The sequence below is a fragment of the Danio rerio genome, chromosome 9 (assembly GCF_052040795.2).
Source record: "Danio rerio strain M-AB ecotype USA chromosome 9, GRCz13ab, whole genome shotgun sequence".
Lineage (NCBI taxonomy): Eukaryota > Metazoa > Chordata > Actinopteri > Cypriniformes > Danionidae > Danio > Danio rerio.
The window spans coordinates 14,996,011-15,014,591 of record NC_141029.1 but is presented as its reverse complement, the minus strand read 5'-3'; the positions used below and the strand labels follow the sequence as shown (position 1 = coordinate 15,014,591).

At 36.2% G+C, this 18,581-nt stretch overlaps 1 protein-coding gene across 3 annotated transcripts in view; it reads left to right on the top strand.

The window, feature by feature from the left end:
• Positions 1-18,581, top strand: part of nrp2b (neuropilin 2b) — a 140,196-nt gene that overhangs the window by 97,974 nt on the left and 23,641 nt on the right. For all 3 annotated transcript variants that reach the window (XR_015498801.1, NM_212966.1, XM_087266282.1), the window contains 1 exon segment: positions 637-781. Coding sequence is in view for 2 of the 3 variants with exons in the window: in NM_212966.1 (NP_998131.1) it covers positions 637-781 (145 nt within the window). In the remaining variant the exon portion in view is untranslated.

Here is an 18,581-nt window from a genome sequence, read left to right as displayed (position 1 = left end):
GTTTGCTTAGATGTAAATTGCGTGGACTTACTTTACAATACTAATTGTAAATACTACAATTAAAAATACTTATTAAAAGACGAGAAAAAAGTCCATACATACACCCATTCAGAGAATGTGTCTTTCTCAATAACTCTTGATTTAATCAAAAATAGCAACAGCTACAAACAGGCCATGAACAGACCTCCTTAAACCAGTAAAAGAACATTGATGACCTTCAGCGCGATATATAAAGCCTTTTTTAGCTGAGCAGGACTGAACTAAAAATAAAGTAACTGGAGTTGAATTAGGTTAATTAGTTAATCGTGCAAATTTAAATATCTCGGGTCGTTGAAAAGGCTACAGTAATGAACAGTTTGCCAGAATCAGATTATTAACAGACTCATTTCATTCTTTCCTGCTCGTCTCAGCGACTCAGCATTTCACTTCTAGATTCCCAATCTCCCACTCTGAGAGCAGAATTCAATTATGCTGCGAGCTTTGATAACATTCCAGTGAAATCATCCACAGTTGTGTTAATTAAAACCTGAGCTGCAGAGATGCGTCAGAGACTCGGAAATATAGAGCATATCCAGTAGCTTTGCTCTTTCAATCACACAGCTGTGCTAAAGTGTTTTTGCGATTTTGTTCCTCCAGATTTTTGAGGGTAACACACACTACGACACCCCAGAGATCCGTCGATTTGATGAGATTGTGGCCCAGTTTATCAGGGTGTATCCGGAGAGGTGGTCGCCCGCTGGCATTGGGATGAGAATGGAGATACTGGCTTGTGACTTGCCAGGTAAGACCCATTTTATTTTTGTTTTGTTTTGTTTTGTTTTGTTTTGTTTTGTTTTGTTTTGTTTTGTTTTGTTTTGTTTTGTTTTGTTTTGTTTTGTTTAAATTGAACTTTATTTTAATTACATTTTTTATTTTTAGTATTTTTATTATTTTATTGTATTGTATTTTTTATTTATTTTTTATTTTGATTTATTTTATTTTATTTACTTTTAATTTTATTTTATTTTACTTTATTTTATTTATTTATTTTTTAGAGTATTACATTAGCTTTATTGGACTTCGATTCTATGGATTTGCTTTTTTTTCTCTATTCTTAGATTTTTAACAGTATGCCGTTTCACATGACACATCAGATTCATAATAATCATGATAAACAATTAATTTGCTGAGTAATAAAGTTCATTAACCTAGCCAAAGGCTGTTTACATTGCCTGTAGCAATATATAATGCAAATGATGTACGATCACACCAATATGTGAATCCATTGGCTGTTGGCAGCAAACTTAACTTGGCACACCCATCCAGATTTTAGCGCCAGAATTATCTGTTTTAATTAAAAAATAAACACACCACCCCCTGGCTAAAGCAGTCGCCGTGTCACTTGCATCTCTGCTCTCTGTCCTCGATGCCCTTCATATCTTCTGCTCCTGAATCTTTTACCTGTCACAGCATGATGATCAGCCGAAAGGACACATGGCTGCTCCCTCTGGACCTGGCCTGGGCTCTATAAAGCGGCAGGCCGAGGGGCAGTAATCGACGGGCTGTCTTCATGGCTCTGTGTCTGCAGGAGCGCCAGGGGCGAGCGAGCATTAAAAGAGTTGCTAGAAAGGAGAATGTGGGTGGAGGCCAGGGGAAGCCTCGGGGCTCAGTGCCCAGGTTTATTAGCATGGCAACACTGCAGGAGAAAGAAGGCATGATGAAAAGTCAGACGGAGAGCTGGTGCTGGCTCAGGGTTAGTCTGTGGCACTTTTGCAGGCGGAAGATGAAATCCGGGATGAAAGCTTCATGTGTCATCGGCGGTGCTCGGTGCGATACTGGCACACGTTTACGGAGCCTGTGGGCCAGAAATGAACGAGAGTGAAAGAGACGATAATCAAAGCGGATGAAAGACATTTGGGAAGGATCAAAGCCAGTGAGTTAATGAGTGTGGAAAAACGGACTGACGGTCGATTGTGTTTGTGTACGCACGGTTATGTTTGCGTGAGGGAATGCGATGACAGTGCGGCGAGGCTCTGCAGTGCACAACTGCGCACCAGATGTTGGAGACACGGGGGGCTCAATCTACCCCACAAACTACAGCCCCAGCATTTAATCTCCACAGTAAATCTAATCACGTACAGATCCTCAGACACTCAAACACGCTCGTGTGTTATGTATACTTCCATGCGACTTTGAATTGTGTGTATTTTTCTTTCTTACTTTCTTTGTTACTTGCGTTGTACACACAGCATCATGGCTGTTTCGTTTCCTACCATCTGTTATGCACATCCACGGTGATTACTACCAGCCCTCAAAGGAGCCGGTTGACAGCAAAAAAGCATACAGACCTATGGGTTTGAGGTGCGTGTGAGCTTTAAGTTCATGCATTGCTTCGATTTAATAATGAAAACAGAAAAATTAGCACGTTTTAGTTTTTTAATTCAAAATAACGAAAGTTTTTATTGTGGCTATTTCATGAGAGTAACTAAACATAGCTTCAATACATTCTTTACAATGTTATTAGACGATTGACTATTGACTGTTAGTGGATTTCCTAATTCCACCCATATACAACAAAGAATTAAGACAGCACGGTGGCTCAATGGTTAGCATTGTCCCCTCACAGCAAGAAGATTGCTAGATCGAGTCCCAGCTAGGCCAGTTGGCATTTCTGTGTGGAGTTTGCATGTTCTCACTGTGTTGGCGTGGTTTTCCTCTGGGTGCTCTGGTTTGCCCCACAGTCCAAAGACATGCGCTATAGGTGAATTGGATTGACTAAATTGGCATATACTGTAGTAGTGTATGAGTGTGTTTGAATGAGTGCATGGGTGTTTCCCTGTACTGGGGTGTGGCAGGAAGAGCATCCACTGCGTAAAACATATGCCAGAATAATTATCTGTTCATTCCGCTGTGACGGCCTCTGATAAATAAGGGACTAAGCTGATAGAAAATGAATGAATGAATGAGTTAGAATTAAAATGACACCTAGATTTCTACTGTTCAGCTGTTTTTTAATGTTTATGCTTTTATTTATAAATTCTTAAAGTCTGTGAAATGAATCAAGGAAATGAACTGAAAAAACTTTCTAACTGTGCATTCACACCGAAAGCAGTGAGAATGTGCAAGGTCACTCTGGCCGCCGTGGCGACAACGCTGTCTGCCTTCAGCTCCGGCGGCGAAAGCGTCAAAATTCGTTACATTGATCTCGTATTTAAAGGTTCTGTTGCAGCATATCAGTTACATTCCTTCATAAAACATGTTTTCTAGCATGAAAATGTTGAGCACTTCTTATCAAATTCATTTAACAAAGTAAGATAAAGTTGCATGTGGTGTGTCTTTGCTCCATTTAATTATCCAGTGTGTCCATTTATTTGAAATATCTCGAAGCAGCAGTACTGTTTTGTAGATTCCCGCTTTTTTAAAGATAAATATATTTAACATTAATGCACATAAGTATTTGGCCAGTTACTTATTTAATGTATGTTCTTGTAAGAAAACATTGTAAATAATTGAAAATCCGGCGACCGCAATAATCAAACCCTTGGGAACAACTGTGGTCGAAACCAAAGTTCACAGGTCTGTTTTCTCTGAACTCCTCTCAAGCGGTGAACTTCTTCATTCTGATTGCTTGCCATTTTCCAGTCCTCATACAGCTCTCTCAACAAAAATGCTGGCTGCAAACCAACAGCTTTGCTGTATCAGCCCTGATAGAAGCACTGTGAAAAAAATGCAACAAACCCTGTGAATCATGGAAACAAACACATATGACCTGTGCCATGTGGGGTCTCATCCAGTCGTTGGGTCTTACAGCTTGGCATGTCTGTCTTGCTTCCGGAAAGCACGTGCTCTCATGCATAATTAAGAAGCAGAGTCTTCTCATAGAATAAGAAAACTCTGCTATAAATAAAGACAAACAGACACTTCATCACTTCACTAGCAGATTTGCGCTGTCACTAATTTTGATTCCACCCCAAAAATTATTTTAAACCCGGAAGATGAAATTAGCTGACAAACGCTCAAAATTATCCAGTTTTCCCCACTTTTAAAGCCAACAGATGCTACTGATGTCTTTACTGATGCTCAACACTCAGAAATCTGTTAAAATTTTTAAAAAGTAATCACAGTATTCACAATTCATCCACTCAGTAACAAAGTTAATTAGCTTAGCCTGTAGCCTTTTTAAATTGCTTGTAGCAACTTCATATTAATATATAATCTAAATGATGTGCAGTTGCACAGATGCTCGTGTTCATTGGCTCTTGGCGGCAACTTTAATGTGGCTCATCCATCCAGTTTTTGCAGTCAAACTCATCAGTTATAATTAAAAAGTAAAATCCACCCCCAGCTACAGCAAGGTTACATATACTTACATGTCACTTTTGTTTTTCTTTTGTACTTCTTTGTTTCCGTCAATATGCACAAAACCATGGCTGATTCGTTTCCTACCATCTGTTGTTCACATCCGCGGTGATCACAACCAGCGCCGATCCTCAAAGAAGCCGTCTGACAACAAAAAACATACAGACCTACGCTATGAGAGAGATTGTCCTAATTCACTGCTCTAAAGCCAACAGTACTTTTGTAAATTGCGGGCGTTTGCAGCTGTGGCGCGAGGGTGAGTGATGCAGGGGCCCGGGCTGCTGTTGTTCGGATTTTGAGGGGCCGTGGGGAATCGTCAGGAGACAGAGATATGTTAAATATTCACTGAGCTACATCAGTCTCACTCCACTGCACTGAGATGTTTACACCAATCACACACATCTGCCACCTCTTCGTTCATATACACGCATGCACATATTGCATTTCATAGACGGAGAGAATATTAGAAGTTATACTCTTAAATTATACTCTTAAATGCTTAATATTTTAGTGTTTTTATATGGTGACCTCCTAGCTGTATTATTGACTTATGTCTCTGTTTCATATCTTACTGTACAAGCACAACATTTACACTGGAAAGAGTGCTTCTTACTACCATTGCAAAATTTTAGGAAGAAGGATCATATTGGCCAGCAGTGTTGTTAAAGTTATTCAATATTAAGCAATACTCTCCCAGAAAAGTAACTAATTGCTTTAAAAAAATTTTATTATAGATAGTAATGTGTTATTTTAAACTTGAGTTATTTTTGCGTTACTTTTCCTTACCTGGCTAGGTTCAGAACCTGCGAGTGTTTTTTCACTGTTTTTATAGAGAAGCTCTGCATTTAACAACCACCTACACTTTTTTTTTTTTTTTACTTAAAAAAATGTAGGATAAAATTATATTTTTTTTAACTTTCTGAATGTAGAGCTATATATGCTGTATATACAGATTAATTACAGTGTTTGAAGTAATGTGTTTGCTACTTTTGAATGTTTTGTGTTATTAGTTAAGTAAATTCCCTGTCCATTGACATAAAGACTGCAATAAAGTCTAAGAGTACAAAAAAGTAAGGCAAAAACTTTTAAACCTTTATAAACCTTTTTAAACCTTTTAAACCTCTATTAAAAATGTTTTATAACAAAATGAACAGTAAGATGATAATCCTTAAATCAAAATAAATCGTCGAGCTTTATACATTAAATAAATTACTTCACGTGGCCTTAAAAAATGTATAAGTCGTTTCCCAAAAGAGAAAAAAATCGTACTATATTATGAAATGTAGTCGCTTCTACAGTAACGTTAGACAGTGGCTGCACCTCCTCAACAATAGAAGCAAGAACCGTTTTTTTAGATTGGTCAAATTAATTGTTTTACTTGGAGAACGTGAACTGATGTCAATCATAGCTGATGACGGGGGCCTGCGGGTGTATGCCAGTAAAGTTTTTTTTTTTTTTGATGTTGTATTTCTTGCAGTTGTCAAAAGTCTCCGTCTGGCCTGCTATTGTTTTTGTTTCTGTCTGTAGTGATATCACTACATCATATGACAGGCGATTCATGAATGAGTCATTTGGTTTTGACTGGATCTTCTAAGTGAATCGTTCGAACCAGTTTATTAAATTGAACAGAATTGTTGTGTGACGGTTTGCGTCTTCATTAAGTACTAACATACCAGATAACTCTTCTGATTCGTATTAAACCAATATCATTTAGTAGAACAGTTGGTCAGTTAGTAGTTTCAGTTAGTAGAACAGTACACTGACTCATCTGCGATGAAAAAGGAGACCTGATGATGATGAATGCAAGCCGTCTTTTCCCTCGCAACACGCTCTCATCCTTTACTTGTTGCAAACCTTTGTGTTTCTTTTTTCAGTTGAACACAAAAAAAGATGCTGAAAACCTGTAACCACTGTCTTCCATAGTATTTGTTTTTTCCTACTATGAAAGTCATCAATGGTTACAGATTTTTAGCCTTCTCCTAAATATGTGCTTTTGTGGGTCTTTTTAGGTTTGGAACCACTTGAGGGCGAGTAAATCACGAGCAAATTAGCTTTTTGGGTGAACTACGGCTTTAATATCTGATTTCAAATTATCTTCTTTGAAAAAAGCAACACAATTTGCATTGTTTAAAGCTCTATAAGAATTAAAGTGACTTAATGACATACTAAAGTAATTTAGACTCAAATCAATATTCCATACCCATCTATTTGCATTGAAATAAACAGGATAATGTAGAGTCGTGTACTCAGTGTCATGGTTTTGATCACCCTGACAGTGTTTATTTGATGGTAATGACTGTACAATTACGTATGTCATACTATAATTACATACCATTATGCATTCTATACTGCTCCTATATACAGTACAAACACACATACCAAGGTCATGCATTCCTGAAGTTATTCTCTGCTGTGGCTAAGCTACGATTGTGTCCCCAAATCCCATCATTCTCCTGAAGGAAGGAAATGTGGAGTGAGGGATACGAGGAAAGGAATAATGAATTGATGAATAAATAAACAGAGGCGTGGCAGACAGGCCTTGTGTGAGCAGGAGCGTGAAAGACACAGAGGGACTTTAGATATTTCAATCAGACACCCTTGTCTATTATTCATTGCTGGACTCTCATCAAGCCAGAGGTTCCTGGGTGAGGAGCGAGAGGTGGAAAGAGTGAGGACAGTGACCTCTGCTGGGTGCTCAGAAATGAAGGAGCGAATGGAAACACCTTTAACAGAGAGTGCAGCCCTTGAGACTTGGTCCGAGTGAAGATTCTGGGATTTAGGAGGACTTCAGTTTTTATTACAGACAGTTTAGGCACATGGACGGGACGGTTTGTGAAAACTGGAAGTACTATAACGTGACACTGATGAAGGCACACAACCGAAACACTCGTTTTTTTTTTCTTTTCTTCTGTGATTTATTTAATAAATTATTGAGTGCAGACCTTTTTGGTACTGAAGAAATTTGATCACAGCACCAAATTTATCTGGTAGAGTGCGGTGATTTACATATGATTGGTACTGTAAGCTGAAAATCAACTTGCTTAACTAAGAATTATAAGAATCAGTAAGCGATTATTTGAACAAGGTTACAAGACCTTTTTCGTATGCAGGACCAAAAACCAAATGTTAGAGACGTGGGCCAAATGTAAATATACCAAACTATATTTAATTAAAGTTGCTATGGGTAATTTCTCAATTTATTTAATATTATTTTAAACAATAAATAAAAAACATTACCTTAAATGGTATTAACTAGTGCAGTGTAACGTCTTAAATGATAACTTATTGCAATAAAAACATAAACAATCACATTTATAACACATTCAATGCTGAATACACTAGTCTAGCTGAATCTGCCTTTGACTTGATTTGCTCACCAAAGTCTCTGCTTTGTCAGGTGACAGTATGTACATTTAAACAAAATCTGATTCATGTACACCATTTAATTGAAACATTTAGTTTCAGTTAGTTTTTAACAATAAAACTTTTGAATTTAAATTGTCAATCTTGAATGGATTCCCTTCATTCTCCTTCTCTTCTCACATAGGATGGCGGGCCAAATCAAAGGTTACCATGAGCCAACTTTGATCCGGGGGCTCTAGTTTGGGCATCTCTTGTTTAGAATGAGTATGAAAACATTTTTAAAATGACCTAAAAAGAGGAAGTTTAATAGGTACAAAATTAAGAATATGCTATAAGATATATGTAAGATTTTTATAAATAAAGGATTTTTGAAAGAAGTTTACATTTACCGGAGCTTTATTTATTTAATTTAAATATCACCATTAATAAACTAATTTAAATATATTGTTGGAAAGCCATCATGGGATACATACCAATACAAATGCAGTATCATTCAAAGCAGGGGTGGGCAGTTATTTGCGGGTGGGCCACATTATACTCTGGGAGTTTTAGAGGGCCAATACAGTTCATTTGTTTTCAAAGAAAAAATTCTGTGAAACTATTCAATAAACATTCATAAAAACTAAAGTATTTGTAAGATCAGCATCACAATATCACCTTCATATAAATGCCACTGTTTGTCTAATTGCTTCACCTTATTTATTTTTTTTATAAATTGATCATTTATTCATTCATTTATTCTTTTTTATGTTCAGTAAGAGAATTCTAGCCTAAACAATTGCACTAAAGTCAGGTTGAATGTGAGGTGGATATGTGATGTAATGATCATCACCGAGAGTGGATCTGTATCTGCATTTAAGGCATTAATCTGAGGTAATTAGTCTACATTTATTACTGTGTGATTCCATGCAAAGTGTGAAGCTGCCTGGTTGGTTCCTATCACATGATTTGTGGTTTCCTCATGGCACTCTGAAATGTTTTAATTTTTTCAACTCACTCCATCTGGAAAACGTGAGCATGACATGGCATGTGCATGCCTTCCTATTTGCACGCCGATCCCGCACGTCTCCATTTGAAATAACGAAACTGAGCACTCAAAAGATGTCTCATGTGAAAGTAATGCAATATCGGACCTACCTACTGCAAGGCCCTGTTTGCGATTGAATTTAAATTAAATAAATACTTTACTTAGGCCGATCAAAGAAGTCCAGCGAGCCGCATGTGGTGCGGGGGCCGTAAAATGCCCAGGTCTGATCTAAAGCAACACTACCATTTTACTATAGTATTCCATTTTCTAGAAGGACAATTCATTAATAAAAAAAATAATTAAAAAAAACAAATAGGTGGTAATCATTGTCGAGCCTCCAAAACTTCAAAAATAGCTGTTACAGCATTAATTTGACTTAAGAAATGTTTAATTATTATAATGTTGTTGATTGTATCGGAGACTCAAACAAAGGTTTGTAATTTTGACAAGCTTTCCCTATTCATGTATACACGAGCTGTACTTTTATGGCTACTACTTGAATATCAATTTGGCTTGGGCCCAGATGATTGTTAAGTTAAACTCATGCACTTAAAGCAATGGTCTCAAACTTAATTCCTAGAGGGCCACAGCTCTGCATAGTTGAGCTCCAAACCTCTCCAACTCACACCTGTTTAATAGTCTCTAGCAGTCCTGAACACCTTGATTATTTGGATCAGCTGTATTTGATTAGTGTTGGAGCTAAACTTTACAGAGCTGCAGCCCTCCAGGAATCCAGTTTGAGACCTATGACCTAAAGGAATAGCTCAGTCAAAATAAAAGTTCTGTGGTCATTTACTGACTCTCAACCTATTCCATAAAATGGAAATGTGTCCCTTTTGTTGAAGATATAAGACAACTTAATGGTACACACTGTCTCTCATAGTATGAAAAAATACAATCTATCTTTCAAGTGCCTGTATAATGACATTAACCAAAATCTTTTCCTTGTGTTCACCAGAAAAAAGGAAACTAGTGTGATATAAATAATGACATTATTTAAGTCTCAGTTCTGGTACCTGTTACCCACTCTTGGTACTAACATAAACACACCATAGCTGGGTGAACAGTAATGTCACAGACTTGACAGAGAGAGTGATGTTCACTGATGACTCTCAGATGTGTGGATGGGGGAACAGTGGGTGTTGTTTTAGGACACAGCGATCCTCTATTGCGTAGGCAGCTGGAGACGGGATGGAAAATTGTTTCCTCTTCTTCACATCTTTTGACAAGGAGAGCGTAATCACTTTTCTCTGCTCTCTGGCTCAACCTCACACTCGCGCCAAGTGCGAGTCTCTCTCACCATCGTTCACTGCTATCTCTCTATCGGGATGAACCCAATGTGAGCTGCAGGACAACAGCTCCTCTCTTCTAGCCGAATTGGCTCTTTGAAGATATCGAGCACATGTTTCTATTTAGTGTATTCCCACTACACAAGCCATGTTTGCACACAGGCATTTACCCACAAAGCCCACATGTCATTCTTCATATCCTCCCAGTGTAAATATTTAGGTTGATCTGCAATCCTCCCCTCCTCTTTTTCCATACAGTACGTCTTCCCTGCTTAAATATATATGATTACAGTGCTTTTGTCCTTCTAAAGTACAGTACTGGAAATTTTAACAAGAAAAATTTGGTCAAAACATTAGGCTTTTCTACTATAGCTACCTATAGTTGCATTCCCATTAAGTTGTTAGGGGCTATTTACACTGGACACATCTTTGCATCTTTAAATGTGAGATGTTATGTTTAGGGATGGTTTTAAAAAGCCCTTTCTCTGCCATGTTAAAGTTTAAAAACATTTCTTATGCCAACTTGCTACTGTAAACAGAAGCTTGCATTGCTTGCCCTGTCTCTGAGATCTTCTAATTATAGTGGCTTGAAAAATTCGTAATATGTTTATTCCGTCTTCTTCTGAGACTAATTTCTACATGCAACTCCTTCTAAACCGTTCAAGCTACACCAAATTTACTCCAGACCTTCAAACTGGTCGGACTCGTGTTGCTACATCTTTTCCAACTGATCCGACTTATGGTATTCAGAAAACTGACTCAAAAAATTTGGAAAAGTTCCATTGAACTAATATTGGACCAAACTTTATGACCTCATAACTTTTACGCTAGACTGTCATACAGACTAAAGGTTGGGTTAATTTAACTCAGATTACCAATATGAAAATCACTGATGACCTTTCAACTTACTAGCCACACTTTAGCAACCCCTTACGGCACCCTAGCAACTGTCATTGCCTTTACATTGGACATACTAACAACATAGCAATCCATACTAGCAATGTACCAATCCATACTAGAAACATACTAACAACATACCAATCCATACTAAAAGCATACTAATCCATACTAAACAAACCTGCTAACATATATGTAGTTATCTATCTACTGTATGCCACCTGTTTCAAACTTTTTAAAAGCTTTTACTCAAGTCACCATAAAGTTAGTCTACGAACTTTATTTTTCTAGTTGGTCCAATGCATTGCAACTAGCATTGATGAGGGGCTTCAAAAGACATGATTGTAATGGTCATGCACATCCCTCAAGCATGTGCATTGGAATAGAAACCCTGTTTTGTGTGAATGGCCTCTTTAAGCAGGTGACACACCCGCACCATGATACATCTTTACATTGTTTTCTATACATTGCTAAGCAAAGCCAACAGACGCCGAATTGTGGTACCGGTGTGCATAACCTCATAGAAAACAATGTTTACAATTCTAAATCATATGGATTACTGTAGTACTGATTACCTAGTACCCTAAGTAATCAAGGCAAGTATAATAGAGCCAAATTGGTGGAACGTTCACTATGTCAGAGTTACGTTATGTGAAGTGGCTTCCTGGTCCAAGAGCTATATCAAACTATATGGGGAGACATTAAATGGTAATTATAAATGTTTACAAAGCGATGTAATATTTTTGAAAATAATGATTGCAAATCACATATATATATATATATATATATATATATATATATATATATATATATATATATATATATATATATATATATATATATATATAATTTTTTTTTTTTTTTTTTTTTTTTTTTTATAAATTGTTAAAAGTTTGGTATTTGTGATGAAGCAAGCCCAGAGACTGATTATGATTACATTATGATTTTATATAAAATTCACTAAAATGAGTGATAATAAAAAAAGTGAATAAAAAGTAAAATAAAATAAAAAGTGGTCAAACAAATATTTTCTCAATTCAAATCAGTAGCGGCTTGGATCCGGAAACAGTATTTCATACGTCACAAATACGTCATAAATTACCAAGCAGATTAGACAAATACATTTTCATCTCCTATTATTACCATTTACCCATTTTCTCAAAAGGCCGAAGCCATCTTAAGCGAGCATACTTTTGCTTTGTGAATCAACATTTTTAATTAGAATTTTTAATTAATTTGCCATTTCTGTCACTTGTTGATCATGCAATACTTTGAAATGAGCATAAACTTAGGATGATGGAAACCCAGCTTGATGGTCACTGTAATAACAAAGAATAACTTAAGAGATAAAGTAATTTCCCTAAACAAAATTCCTAAGGATTGTTTCTTAAAATATTCAAATTAAATTGACTAGTAATAGTTTTCATTTCTCAAAAATCTTTCATATCACATACAGTTGAAGTCAGAATTATTAGCCCCCCTGAATTATTAGCGTGCTGTTTATTTTTTTCACCAATTTCTGTTTAATGGAGAGAAGATTGTTTTAGCACATTTCTAAGCATAATAGTTTTAAAAACTTATTTCTAATAACTGATTTATTTTATCTTTGACATGATGACAGTAAATACTATTTTACTTGATATTTTTCAAGACACTTCTATACAGCTTAAAGTGATATTTAATTAATTTAATTTAAGGTGAACTAGGCAGGTTTGGGTAACTAGGCAAGTTATTGTATAACGATGGTTTGTTCTGTAGATTATCGAAAAAAAAAATAGCTTAAAGGGGCTAATAATTTTGTCCCAAAAATGTTTTTAAAAAAATTAATAACTGCTTTTATTCTAGCTGAAATAAAACAAATAAGACTTTCTCCGGAAGAAAAAAAATATTATCAGACATACTGTGAAAATTTCCTTGCTCTGTTAAAAATCATTTAGGAAATATTTAAAAAAATAAAATAAAATCAAAAGGGGGCTAATAATTCTGACTTCAACTGTACATCTTCTCAAACTTGATATGGTGGTCACTTAACCACTCCAATTAATAGCTTCCCATCATTGTTTAATGTGCATCACAACTGTCTATGAATATTTAACGAGACAGGCATTTAGAATGTCTGGCTTGGTTATCTGGTGCTGAACAACCAACTATAACATTTTAGCCAGTGTCAAAATCATAGTTCACCCAAAAGCCATTTACCTAAAAATCATTTACTTGTTCTAAACCCATATGAAATGTGTTCTTTGGAGCACAAATGAGGATTGTTTTATTTAAATTAATAAGATGGATTCCTTTCTATTCACACTAGACACATAAAGTCAAACAATATATCTGTACGACTTAAGCTGTTCAATCCAAGTCGCTTTAAATGATTTATAGATTTAATTTTGGCTGAAGTTGCTTTTATTTTGTGAACTGACAACCCTTGAAGTGCAGTGCATAACTTTACAACTCCATTTTTTAACTGTATATACTTACATCTGAAAGGTTTGTGATAAATATTCACTCTCCTAGCCGGCTGAAGAGATTAGTTTTGGAAATTGCTGCTGTTGTTTTGAAGCAGAGTTCTCTGAGGACAGCACTCAGTATTTCTAGGCATGTGAAGTATATTTGATATCTATCACCTGGAGATGATTTGTTGGCGTAACTGAGCTCGAGAGGAAAGTCCTTATCAGGGGCCAAGCAAACAGGCCCTTCTGAACTAAGTGTGTGTCTGAGCACTTGTATTTGGGGAATTTACTAGCTCACAGATAACACGATAAACCTTCTGTTACTTTCTGTGTTCAAAAGACACAGAGACAAAAGCTTTAATTAGTTGGAAAAAACCTTTGTTATTGGATTCTGGAGGCCAAAAGTCTTGTCTTTCAAGTTGGAAATGTTTAATTAGGTTGCCTATGAATAAGCATCAGCGTTTGTGTGTTTCATGTTTGCAATTTAGGTTTAATGTGGATGTGTACTTTGTTTTTCATTCACTCACATCAGCTTTTGATGACCAGTTTCACTCCTGCTGATCCGATTGGACTCCTGTTTTCTGTTTGTTGCTCCACACAGTCGAACAAACACACATCAGTCTTCGTTTTTTTTTCCTTATAAGCTCAAGATCTCAGTCAGGCGCTGCAGAACAGCCCGTCCGCATGCCAGGGGCACAGATTTACTCCAAGGCTTTCTACATAATTGAACATTTTTTCCGTCTTGCTACAAAAATGCTGAGTCAGAGATTGCCAGAGCTCTGCGGAGCCCATGAGGCATGACTAACTTTTCTTTGTGCACTGAATATAAAGGTTAAAAACAAAGTAATCCTTCAGGGTGATGAGGAATAACCCCAAAAACGGGTGTTTGCTTGTAAATATCTGCTCTGTTTTAGAGACTTGGAAACATTTCATGGCCTTAATGTGTTATCAGGCTGTGGAGGAAATCTCAGGCGACGCCCAGAGAGTTCTGGGATACAGATCAATTGGCTCCGTCAGTAGGGCTTTGGAGCATATTGGAAATCTATTGCCGTGTCTTGCTCGGATCTATAGATGGGGCTTCAGGTATCAGAAGTCAGGAACTTATTTCATATGTGGTGATTATAAAATCACTTGAAGAGGAATGCTAGGTGTCAAACTTACTGTTAGTAATTGTTGCATCAGTTTAAAAAAAAATGTTTTAGTATCTAAACATATTTTAATATGTACTTTCACTTACATTGATTTCTTTACCGCCATCAGTCCTGGTAAAACACACATAAACATGCACTACTTGACAAAAGTTTATGTCGATTCTAGTTGTAAAAGCAACAAATAATAACTTGACTTTTAGTTGATCATTTAGAAAAATGACAGAAGGTAGATTTTTCAGATGAACCATCTGTTGAACTGCATCCCAATCATCACAAATACTGCAGAAGACCTAATGGAACTTACACAGACTCAAGATTATCACAGAAATCAGTCAAGTTTGGTGAAGGAAAAATAATAGTTTGGGGTTACATTCAGTATGGGGGTGTGGGAGAGATCTGCAAAGTGGATGTTAACATCAATAGACTGCGGAATTAAGACATTTGTGCTGCCCTTTACATTACAAACCACAGGAAAGGGCAAATTCTTCAGCAGGATCGCACTCCTTCTCATACTTCAGCCTCCACATCAAGCTTCCTGAAAGCAAAGAAGGTCAAAGTGCTCCAGGATTGGTCAGCCCAGTCACCAGACATGAACATTATTGAATAAGTCTGGGGTAAGATGGATGAGGCATTGAAAATGAATCCAAAGAATTTTGATGAACTCTGGGAGTCCTGCAAATACGTCTGCTTTGCCATACCAGATGGCTTTATTAATAAGTTTTTTGACTACACTGCACCATGACTTAATGTTCTATACTGTTAATGATTTCTGTTAAATGACAAGACTTTTTATCTAAGCAAAGTCAGACCTTACTGTCCTAATGTAATAATTAAAAATCAAGGCATAATCATATTTTATTTTGGCAAAATAAATGTAATCTAGAGGTCTTTGCTTTTCATATAAGAAACTTCTGATATCAAATGATCAAATAGAAGTTAAGTCATGTTGTTTATGTGTTGTTCCTAAAACTTGGATAGGCAACAAGACTCTTGTCAGGTAGTATAATTCATTTTAAAGAATTAGTTCACCTAAAATCTTCAATTTTGTTATCAATTACCCATCCTCATGCGGTTCCAATCCCTTAAGACCTTTGTTCATCTTCCGAACACAAGTTAAGATATTTTAGATCTGACGGAGACAATCAGAGAGCTCTCTAATCCTACATAGACAGCATTGCTCTCAAGACGTTTAAAGTTCAGAAAGTCCAAAAAAACATTTAATGTCACTTCAGTGGTTCAACTGTAATCATAGAAAGCTCTATCTACTTGTGTGTTCCAAAAGAACTGTAAGAATGGCTTTGTTGGCCTATATGCTTTGGATCAGACAATAGTGTGCATTTTTGTGTTTTGAAGATAAAGTTTTCAGGGGTTTAATATGAGGGTGAGATATTAAGAACTAGCCCTTAAGGGTTTAAACACTTTACATTGCAGCTTGCTTGTTTGTTTTTTCAACATTGAATCACAGGAATAAATTACATTTTAAAAATACATTCAAATAGAACATAACTTTACTGTAAAATATTAAATAAAAATCCCAATTTTACAGTATTGTTTTTCTATCTTTGTAATTTAATAAATGCAGCAATGGTGTGCATAAGAGACTTATTCCCAAACATAAAAGTAAACCCTACTGACCCAGAACTGATCAGCAGTTCTGTACATCGGTTGAGACAGGAGTGTGTCAATGTACGTGAAGCTAAAGAGAGAAAGGTGTGCTACAGTACAAGAGAAAGAGCTTTCAGATATCCAGAACTTGCTGGGAGGTTAATTGCATTTGTAAAGGGCAGAAAATTAATTGAGTTTAATGTCAGAGGCAGCCAGCTGGTGCATCCCTTTCATGTACGCACCCGCTTATAGAAATTAATAACATATTAATATTACAGTAGGCCTCTCCTTTTCATGTTGTGCTAAAGTGTCTACATGATTAGTGTTACGCCACTCACGTATTTGCCAATTAAGCAGGGAATTGTTAAGAGTAATGACATTAATGACTTTAAGAGCTGACAATCATTACTCATTTACGCCTCGTTGTCTCTAAATCTTCATTCGCTCGAACCCCCGCAGGGAACGAAGAGAGATGCAGTGGCTGATTTAACATTTTCTGTCATAACAAATTATCACCGCAGAAACCACGAAAGAGCACTGCAGAAATCGTCCACACTGAAAGTTTTGTTATTTATTGTTTTTTGTTATTATTATCGGAGTTTGTGACATCACTTTATAGACGAGAAATGGGGAGGAAACACACAGATGTAAAGCTAAAGAGAGTTTCACTACTTTGGAAGTCTCATGACTCATGGAAAATAGCTGTGGCATCAGCGGTTTAACATTTAATGGCATCGTAGCATTAACTGTTACAGTAAATGCAGTTGTCTGAGGTGTAATGATGAATCTATCATTTACACTATATACTCTCACTCTCAATTAGAGCAGTTCACACTAAATCGTTCTCAGATGCTTGCAGTTTCTTTTCCTTTTTTTCTAGTTGTGGTTTTGTAATATTTCCCCTATTGTAAATGCAGCGTGTGCATGTGCACATTTTTAATTGCCTCAGTCTGGTTTGCGTGTGTCTGGGGGTTGTGGCCAGTTTTTTTTTTTTTTTTGGGGAGGGGGGGGGGGGGGGGCAGATGCTGGTGTGCATGCATGCCTGTGTGCGATCATGTGTGATTATTCTGTCATTTCATATTTGAGGAGTTTTTTTTTTTTAAATACAATGTGTGCGTAAGTTTGGATCGCTTGCTAACCCTTCAGAAGTGGTACAAAAATCATATATAGAAAACAATAGGTATAGCATATGGGATGGACAGTGAAGCATTGATCAATTATGGAAATGTGATTGGATCCTGGAATTTGTTCTTTATTCAATTCAATTTAATTTGTCCTGTAAAAGTGAATTGGTCTATATGTTACCAGCAATGTGTGAAATCCTGGTATTGTGTAGAATGCCTAGGAAATGTATAGAATGCCTAATGGTTTTAGGCAAAATATGAAATATCACATTTTTGTAAAGATTTTGCATACTTTTCCTACACTGAAAAAAAAATATGTCTGCAAAATTGTCGCAAACAATTTATACGGGTTGAATTTAAACAAACAAATTAAGTTTAGTAATGTTTAACTTAATTTTTTTTAAATTCATCCAAAATTTATTCGTTTGTTTAAACTCATCCAAAATAATTTGTTTACAACCACTTATCTTAAAAAGATTTTGAAATCCAAGTAGTCGTCTTGGAATAATTGTTTTCATTGTACGCATTCTATACAATTCCTAGGCACTATATTGAATGGCAAGTATCATTTAGGCAACGTATCAGAAGAGCACAACAAAAGCCTTTATTGATCATTAACTATTTTAAAGTCAAAAGATTACAAAATAAAGCATATGATGTTCTTACAGAACAAAACAATGACAGCAGAACTGAGAAAGTATTTGGTACTATATCGTCTGTGATGTGGTAGTGGAACCTCATATCAGCAATATGCTGTCTTACAGTAACATTCCCCAGCAAACAATTGTGTGTTTGATAGAGGTCTAATAGACATCTACATGAAGACAGCTTGGCTAAAACAAGGCTAAAATTGAGCTGTCAGTAAAAATCTAATAGACTTTATATGTGTTGTGTGTAGCTTATATGTGTGATGACTAGTCATGTTTTGGCCTATACTTCTTTTAGATTTTAAGTGACAATACAAATTTTGCTTTGTTTTCGCCAAGACAACTATGTTTAGACGTCTATTAGACATCCATTAGACATCTTTTAAAAACAAAACACTCACGTCCTTCGATATAATCAAAATAATATAATTATAAATATAAATGATATAATCAAAAACAATGACCCAAGCGCCACTTGGGAGTAGGCCAGTTACATACTCTGCCGCACGACAACTCTGCATTTTATAGAATGCCTAGGCAATGTATAAAGTTACAATCATTTCACACTTGACGTTCGATTTTAGGCATTCTACACATTTCCTTGACATTCTATAGAATGCCAGATTTTACACATTGCCAGTAACATATATACAAAATAAGGCCCGTAGTCAGAGGGGTTTGGGTGGTTCG